Source organism: Atta colombica, unplaced genomic scaffold, assembly GCF_001594045.1.
Source record: "Atta colombica isolate Treedump-2 unplaced genomic scaffold, Acol1.0 scaffold1, whole genome shotgun sequence".
NCBI classification, from domain to species: domain Eukaryota; kingdom Metazoa; phylum Arthropoda; class Insecta; order Hymenoptera; family Formicidae; genus Atta; species Atta colombica.
In genome coordinates, this window is record NW_017259183.1 from 5,720,653 (window position 1) to 5,730,591 (window position 9,939).

The following is a 9,939-nucleotide window of genomic DNA, read 5'->3' on the forward strand; positions in this document are numbered from 1 at the left end:
AATTAATGTATTATAAGAATTATGCAATATTTTTTCAATTTTTGTATTCTTCTTTTATTTTGTAACAAAATGAGGAATATTATTTTTAATAAAATTTTGTACGTAAATCAAACTGATTTCCTTAATTTCTTAACTAAATAACATAAAAAGGATCTCTTTTTTGTTGCCAGGACGATACTGCCTATCAGAAGGTATTGTTTGTCGAGATTAATACATTTTCGAGTGAATCTCTCGTGCAAGACAAATCGTAGTAACAAAAAAGATCGACCTGTGCTTGACACGATGTCAATGGTCTTTTCAACTTCTGCCGCGGCACATCGGTGGCAACAGTGCAACCTGCCTATCCCACAATGCAGCTGAATGCATCCAGTATCGACAATACATCCGAATCGTTCGATGGGGATGAATATCTATTGATTGGTAGCATGGGGCGGCCCCTTAGGATCGTTTCTCGATATAAATGTGTACCTGTTACGGCCCCAAACACGTCCCGTTCTACCTGCGAGTGCGCGCCAAATTATCGTGTTCCGAGTTCCGAATGGCACGTGTCACCTGACAGGTATCCGCCTGACACTAACAGAGCGATGGAAGCTTCCAATATCAGTAATGGGTGTTACTTAATTGGACCAGTAATTTGAATAGCTCCAAACCCCAATCTATGAATCTTTATTATCGTTTATTATCACTTTTCAATTATCTCGTTAATTCTTATCTCAATTGCAATATTATTTATCATATTATATTATATAAAATATATACAGGGTGTTTGATAAAATATAATTCTCACATAAGGGTAGAATGGACTAAATTAAAGTCCTCTACCATTTCACAATTTTCATAATAATTAACAAGATATTAATTACTAAAAATTGATTTTCAATAATTTTTTATTCAAGTACTATCAACTTTACAGAAAAACAATAAGTGATAAAAATTGTTTATTTTCTTCTCGTAGAGTTTTGAGAATTTTTTCAGAATTCTTTAGTACCATATTTTCTGATGTTGGTAAAAATAATTGCCAATAAGAAAATGCGTATTAAAAAGTTGATTTAAAAATTTTGAAAAAATTCTTTGAACTCTATAAGAAAAAAATTAACAATTTTTGTCTCTTGCTATTTTTCTATAAAGTTGATAGTATTTGAGTAAAATATTATTAAAAATATTCGGTGATTTTTAGTATGTAATCGATATCTTATTAACTATTGCAAAAATATTGTAAAATAATAGAGGACTTTTTGATTCAGTTTATTTCACTTTATTCCTATACGAGAGTTTTATCGTTTCTTCAAACACCCTGTATATTAGACACGGAAGTATTAAAATATTTTTTAATTTAGACATCTTATCTCTTATCTAATTGAGGAAATATTTATTCAATACATTGCATTAACACATATAATAATCTTGAATGTAATTCTACTAAATAGACACAATTAAAATATGCATAGCTAAATTTAATAAATGATAATATATTATTTAATCATCTCTTCTCAATTAAATTAAAAACATATTACTTTTTCTTTAATTTCATAGTTATAATTAGACTTAATTGATAGTTGGTTACCACATAATTACTCGAGATAAAAATACTGATTAGAATAAAATATTTACACTAATTAATATTTTTTGTAATTTATAATGTAATCGAAGTATTATTCATTATTACATATTTATCCAGAAGAAAAATTCTGATATAGATTACTGATACATAATATGCACCTAAAAACAATTTTTCACTTCATTATCATCTCAGAGCATATGGTAATAGATAACGGAAATTTCGGGTCACGCATAATAAACGTTTACCTTCGATCATACGCGTGAACGCAGCTGGGTCTATATCCATTATAGATCGGTAATCCGATATCGATGCATTTTCCTAACGCTCGGCAAACATTTTTGTAAAACAAGTTCGGTTAGATCCAGACCAGAAAAAAGATCGAGCTCGAAGAAGGCAATATCTTTACTATGCAAAATCCCTGGGTAATAACTCTTCCTTCTATAACATTTAATTTCTTTACTTTCTTAAAACTTTTTATTTTAAATTTATCGTGTAAAATATCGTTTAAGATCTCTATAAATAATATATGTAAAAGTAACTACATGAATTATTTTTGTTCCAAACCTATCTCATCATATACATAAAATAAAAACAGAAGCTTTTTGTTTTATTCAAAAATCAAAGCTATTAATTAGATGTCTAGAAAGAAAAGAGCATTCTCGAATTTATCGAAACTGTTTATTAAAAAAATTGGCATTTTTTAGAAATATTATGTTTACTGTTCTACTTTTTTGATAACATAGATGTTTTTATAACCAAGTATTATAAATATTTTTTCATATATTATGCAGCTTGTCACTCACAAACTCGATGAGTAATCTTATCTGGTAATCCGTGGCAGTTTAGATAAATGTTAAAAGCATTTATAATAATGTGTGTGCATATTAAATTCTAGCGATAGTGCTCCTCGCGATAAGACAATGTGCGGACCCGCGTCTCACGATTCGCTCTAATGAAACCTTAAAACGCATATCAAATGTCGGTCGCCTCGGGGAGATCCCGAAGTGGATCGCGGAGGTAGAGAAAAGGACGAAGGCCCCCCTCTCGCATCCGGATACGTTCCTGTCCTGTCGCTCGTACGTCAACCCTCGTTGTTTTTTTGCCGCGCTCTTAATAATTGATCATCTGATTACGATACATTATACCCTCCCTATCCTCCCCACATCCCCCCCCTCCCCCTTACATTCCTGTTTGAGCGTACTGTCGGTGGGCATTATTCCTGCACCGAGAGAAGTGGCATCGGAACAGATAAAGAGAAAGAGAGAGAAAAAGATGGAGAGAAGCAGCAGGCTTCTGAGAGAGGGAAACTTTTTCTTTCCGCCGCGCCCGGCGACGGACGGCCATTTGCATATAGGCCCCCTTATCGACAAACACACCGGGGGCGCCCTTCGTAATGAGGGCCCCCTCCCTTCGTTCAACGTTCCTCTTTCCTTTATTTTTTCAACGTGGACCGCCATTGTCCGTTAACTCATTCGTCGGGACAGCGTGGACCAGTAGTAGTAGTACCTCGCTTCCTTCCTCATTACTGCGGTCTCTCTTCTTTTCTCTATCTCTTTCTCTTGCTTGCACTCATTGTACGAGGACATAGTAGTTTGTGTTACAAAAAAAAGAAAGAGAGAGAGAGAGAGAGAGAGAGAGAGAGAGAGAGAGAGAGAGAGAGAGAGAGAGAGAGAGAGAGGAGTGGAAATACAAAACCGGTCGGTCACACGTCGAAAAATATGAATCGTACAGATAGAGGCGGATGCGTTGGTGCTAGTCTCTCGTGACATCTGCTTCCTGGAATAAGTATAAAAAAAAAGGGTCCAAAGAGATCTCGCGATCGTTTTTGCCGCCGTATATAATTGTAGCCATGACAGCATGCGGATAATACCGCTCGATATCGTTTCGCGCGACTACCGTCAATAATGTAAAGGACGACAAAGAAAATATTTCATACTCGTAACAAATCATAATCCACCATATCTTGTTATTTTTTCTCTTTTTAATAAGATCTTGAGAATAACATACATAATAGCAATACACAAAAATCCGATGTTTTATGATGAATGACATAGTGCCATGGATAATGTTGAAAAATATCTCAGGAGATTAAAATTTTTTAGCAAGTCTGTTTCCTTAAAAAAATATCAAGGATAATTATCATTTATCATAATCTTTCAATATTAATATTAAATTTATTAATAGGTTCTCTAAATAAATTTCTCTAAATAAATCTCTCATGAAAATAAACTTGGAATCAAGTGGGAAGCAAAATTCATTATCTATTTATCGCCTTAATTTTATTGCACAAAAATTCTTTTATTCCTAAGATATTTTTTATAATTAAACTTTTCTGGAAATTTTATCAAGGAATCAATTAAAAAATTAAGTTTTATATAAAAGTTTTTTATCAGAGTTTATTTTATATTTATAAATAATTTATTAATAGTTATTTAATATTTATTTCTTTTTTGCCTGATAACTATGTTTGTTACTTGTTAGTATTGCTTAAGAAACTAATTCTTAAAATTAGTTCTTAATTATTGCATTGGGAAAGAGACTTATTTTCGTGTTTTTAATGAGCTGGATACTTCGATCTGTTGGACAGCATGATCAGATTCTATGTTTCTTTAGAGCATCATTGCAAAAAATAGCACATAAACTGTAAAATTTTCACTAACCCATGAAGAATTTATTTTTAAGCATTATATACATTATTATTGTGTCACGATATAATATTTAGATATATTTGTTATCTACTGTATCTGAAGATGGTTAAAAAATATAGCTGAAACAGAATTGTTATATTTAATTGTTATCACATTAAATTATAAGATTAAATAGATTTTACAATTAATATATATCGACATCATATTACTGGCAAAAAGTATACTTATGTTTACTATACCTATAATGTATCTTACAAAATTCCATAATTATCTGCAACTTTCAAGTGTCCTAAATAGCAAGCATTAAATTTGAATTATGCGAAGAAAATCACAGGGACGTAAACTTAATGATTTCTCAAATCTTGAAGTTCTTAATGGATCGCGTTAACGATGTGATTTCGCTTCTTATGATTGAATGTTCACGAAACACACGTCATTAAAACATATTCCTGTAATAACTGTAATATAATTATATCTATCAGCGATTGTTAAGCATCATCGATCATGCCTCATCTCGTTCATCTCTATTAAAATAAAATTAACTTCAAACGGAAAGCAAAGCTTTGTTATCTACCGCTTTAATTTTATTATGTACACAAATCTTTTATTCCCAATACAAAATATTTTTGTGATTAGATTTGTCTGAAAATTTTAGAAACTAAGAAACCAACTCAATTAAAAAGTTATTAATAGTACATTTTAATTATATTGAAACAATATTCATGTAACAGTAAATTGCATGATGAATAATATAGGTACCATACTTCATTTATTGTACAGTGTTTCATAAATGCACGTCAATACTTTAAGAGATAAATCTATACACTAAAATAAAAAACGTCATATGAACTACATGCTTCAGTTTTCAAGTTATGGATTAAAGAACATATTCAAAGTATTCGCCTCGTGCGACTCACATTATCAACTCACATTATCTACTTCTTAGCATTGAATCCCGCACTCGTTCAAAAATACTAAGTATTCTTTGAATAATCTCAATTCCATTTTTCGTATTCTTTCTCACAAATCATCCACATTATTCGCTGACGAATACACAATAGATTTTAAATGGCCCCAAAAATCTAATGTACTAAGATCAGAGAGAAGATTGTGGTGGTCATAGGATGGATCCGTCTCGACCTGTCTATCGATTTGCGAAGACATTGTTTAAAAATGTTCTTACTTCAAGATAATGAGAAATGAGATGGAACATCATCATACGGTCATACAAATTATACATTAAATGCATGTCATTTCGGCATAAATGTATTATACATTATCATTTTGCCACTTTTTAAAGTCGATTGTTTCATCTTTAGATAAACTGTGGTAATTTACTTGTTGAATAAACAAAAGAGTAAAAGAATAAGAACATAAGAGAGTAATAAGAGAGTAAGGCAGTGAAGTTTATCGAAAGGAGAAACAATTCAGCCTTAGAACAGTATTTAGAATAGTAACTCGCGGACATAAGATATCGATTGCTTGAAATTCTGTTCGATTTATTAATGATTTGTAAATATTAGATAAACGAGATGTGCTAAAATATATACAATAACACAGTGTGTTGACGCACAAGGCGAGCATTTCGAACATTTTCCTTAACTTGATATCCATAACTTGAAAGATATATAGGTATATTTCAACAAATTACGAGTAATATTTCCATTTTACATTTTATTATAGTATATGATTATTAATCAGTTTATGTTTCAAATCAAAGATTGCATTTTTTATTTTATAAACATTATTATCGATATTATATTGAATAGAAAACATACGTAAAACTGTTGCCTTTTTCTTTGGCTTATTCTTCCTCGAATCACTGCAAATAAATGTAGGTATCTGATTATTATTTTTAAAAATCGTATATTATATAAATATAATGCAAATATGGTGGATATATTATATTTTTCTCTCTCAACATGACTAAACATTTTACCTAAGTGTACATCATTCGTATACTTGCTCTAATTATTTAAAATATCTTCAGATATTTTAGCGGTTGCAATCGTAAGATTGAATCATATGCGGCGTTGTTAGTGAATGAAATTGCATGTACGAAGACGAAATAGCGTTCTTGTTCCCCCGAGATCGATCGTTAACCGACATTGTTACCCAACTGTCAGGATAATCTGCGGTGGGAATCACTGTGATAAATACAAAGAAGCGGGCTCGCGTGTGTCCAGCCCAGAGGCGGCTAGGGCAGGTGCGACTTTCAGAGGAATAATTAATATTCAGCGAGGAAAAAGTGGGCGAGAAAGGTTCGACGATGGCCTCCTCTTATAAACAGTTGACGCGTTAGCGACTGAGGTGCGCACCGCTTGTTGGCCGCGCGCACCTGGTACCATCGTATAAAGAAAGGAAAAAGGAAAGGAAAGAATATCTTCTCACCAATTACGAACCTATTACGAACGGAGCGGTCTTGGGTTTGGTTGCCGTGATCACCCAAACTCAAGACCGCTTACCTTAATTCGAAAATTATGCGCTCGCCCATGCATCAGCGGTGAAATGATACAGCGTGAAGGGCCTGCGTGCGTTTTCGTTATTAATATCAAGAATGTCTCCTCACCTTCCGGTGCGTGCATCTACTAATTTACGTCGGTCGCGCGACAGTATTCGCGTTTTGTATAAGACACTCTCTTGATTCTCTCCTATTAAATTCTACATTGACATACGGGTCGTGGGAACTAATTGCGATCGAGTATTAATTAGTATTCCTCTTCTAAAATTTGGAATAAATTCGATCGTTAAAAGTTTTCATCATATTTTATTTGCAAATTTAGAACTTTCACACTGAGAGAAATGTTTTTTTTATGAATAACCATAATTTGATTGATACATGAATTAGAAAGTCTCATTTTTTTTAATTTATAAGTTGTTTTGTTTTAATCAAAACTTGGTTATTGTAACTAAATTTTGATTAGAACGACACAATTTTTAAAACATGAGAAAATTTTTGTAATTTATGTATCAGTTAAATTATGATTATTTATACAAAATATTTCTCTCAGTGCGATATTATAAATATCACGAGGTAAAGTTCTGTAAAAATAAATGAAGAATAAGATTTTATCATAATCCACTTTTTTTTTAACTTAATTTATGACGATAACTTTCTAATGTCTAGTCCACGGAACACTAATAATAGTCTACGCGAGTAGATCATAGTATGCTTAAAAACGTCCTTTTACTAAGAAACAGGTTTACGAAGCCTGCCATCGCGGTTCCCGCATCGTCATCCCCAATGATATCATTATCGATAATCTAAATAAAAAAAACAGATGATCGGCCCTTGCTTGTCAACGGAGGTATCGTCCGATCGTGCCGCGCCAGGAATTGCAGCTGCAGAAAACGAGGAAAACTTATGATCAGATAAGAGTAAAAGCAGAGGGCGGCGCTATAAGGGAGTTAGAGGGAGGGAGATAAAGAGCGTTCGTAGAGGAACGGAGAAGTACAAATTACGAGCACCCGGAACCGTTCTTGTGGCCGTGTTAACTTTCGTCGCGTGCCTTCAGGAAATACCTCAACTTTTGCAGCCACGTGCTATCATTGGGGTATTATAAACTTTCTATCGTTCACCTTTGTCCTCCGCTTGCCTTCGTCCATCGTTACGCGCGTCCGCGATGAAGTTTACAAATTACCTATGTAATCGACTTTTCGTAAATGAAGCGCTTTTATCATTGAAGAAATTTTTTTTTAACAAAAGCTTTTGATAAATATTCATTCTACAACTAATATCTTGATATCCTTATTAATCCTTATATATCCGATTTATTTAGCTACTTTCTAAATTTCTTGGAGTGAAATCGCACTCCAAAAGATCGAAAATTGAGCCAGTCTTGAAAAAAGAATGGAAATGTTTTTACTTTTAAACAAGAGTGGGAGATTTTCATTTTTTAGGAGATTTTATTCTTTTGAAAATCTCATTTTTTGGAGCGAAAGTCACACTCTAAGGAATATATGAAGTCTCACTTCAAAAATGGGATAGAAGATTTCATTCCTTTGGAGTGAATCGTACTCTAAAAGAGTGAAATTTTACTCTGAAAAAAATCTTGTCAATCAAGAGTGAAAAATTTTTATTCTTTTTTCAAGATTGATTCAATCTTCATTCCTAAAGATTTAGAGAGTAAATAAAACAAATGTGAAAATACTTATCTAATGACATTTATGTGTAAATTCATATCAGCATTATTTAATTTTTATAAAAACACACAGATTAAATTTATTTGATTTTATGACGCAATACTTACTAATATAATTATGCTTTGCAATTTTCAGATATGAAGCTGTGGATCAGATTTTTCAAGAAGTAACGAGCGTCTACAGAGATTCCGAAGTTGATTGGATGCTAGTGTACAATGCAGGTTGCACTATAGATGATACAGTTCTACCCGAGCATGTGACAGAACCCAACGATCTCGATCGCTTCATCAATGGAACGTTCAGATTGTTTTTAACTGCTCTTCCTACGCCTCCAACAATCGTTACCATAGCCAGGTAGACTTTCCCACTCAATACAATCTTTTTTCTTATTAGAATTTACAAAAAAAAATTTAATTAGAAGTTAAAAAATTTACTAAATACATTTGTTTTTACAATAAAATTATATAGGACTGGAAAACATACAAAAAATTTCTTTATTGATCAATCTTCTACTGTCTAACGATTTATAGTGATATGGAGCGATATTTTTACAATAGTTTCCCTCATTATACAAATATCTTTAAATATGAAATGTAAATTTAATGTAAATTCTTCTACGTTTATTTTTTCTATATACGCTAAAAAATTACTATGATAAAGTTGAATTAATATTCGAGATTATATTTTACATTGTGCTATTAAAGAATGATACACATGCGCTTGTTAGTAATACAAGCCGAAAATAATTGCACATGTGATAAATTAGCGGATTCGAGCTGAACGTGCAAGAATCATTTTGTGATAAAAAGGTTGTGTACCTCTTAAAGGTGAAAGACAATTAGCAATCGCGGTAGGCAACGTTTTATGCATACACCGATACAATTAAAAGTTCAGGTTGTACAAATTGGCTTTAATTTATGGTTTCAAACCATTGAAATGAAATGAAAATATTGTCCCGCTTTTGTACGCGCGCGAAATCGAAGTCTGCAATGCCGCAGATGGCGTGGAAGAAGATGCTGGGAGGGCACGAAATAGAGAGAAGAAGGGCGGCTTATACGGGACGACACGGCGGGGCTGTCCGAGGGGTGGATTCAGGATCGTGGGTATACCGTATAAGCCCCACCTTCCAGATAGGCAGGGATGGGTTTCACATAGGGGTGCACAAAATCAAACCATCAAACTTTCATGTTTCATAGCTAGATGTCTCTACCTCCGATTTTCTGAAAGTAAATGCTACATTTCTTCCTCTTAATTTTGTTTCATCACTTTCCTAAATATTAAAGTGACAATACTTGAATTTTAAAAAAATCTTGTTGTCCGTATTTCCCGGATAATAAAATAAAGACAGAGTACTAACGATGACAATTAATAATGCAAAAGGAAACATATATATTTTATAGAATTTATTATCTTTTTTTATATCTCGCACTATTCTCTTTGAAATAATTTTTTTCTAATAGTATTTAATACGAACATGTTTTGAATTACAATTGATGCGATAGATATGTTTTTATCTGAATATATACAGCTACTGTTACATGCACTGAGAAACTTTACTAAATCTTAATAATATTTTTTTAATAGTAC

The 9,939-nt window shown here is 32.5% G+C and overlaps 1 protein-coding gene across 1 annotated transcript in view; it reads left to right on the forward strand.

Moving 5' to 3' along the window:
- The first annotated feature begins 350 nt into the window (after window positions 1-350).
- LOC108688274 (UPF0489 protein C5orf22 homolog) overlaps window positions 351-9,939 on the forward strand; it is a 10,838-nt gene continuing 1,249 nt past the window's right edge. The window contains exons 1-2 of the mRNA XM_018194494.1: window positions 351-559; window positions 8,488-8,706. Coding sequence (XP_018049983.1) covers window positions 351-559; window positions 8,488-8,706 — 428 coding nt within the window. The remainder of the gene's footprint in view (window positions 560-8,487; window positions 8,707-9,939) is intronic.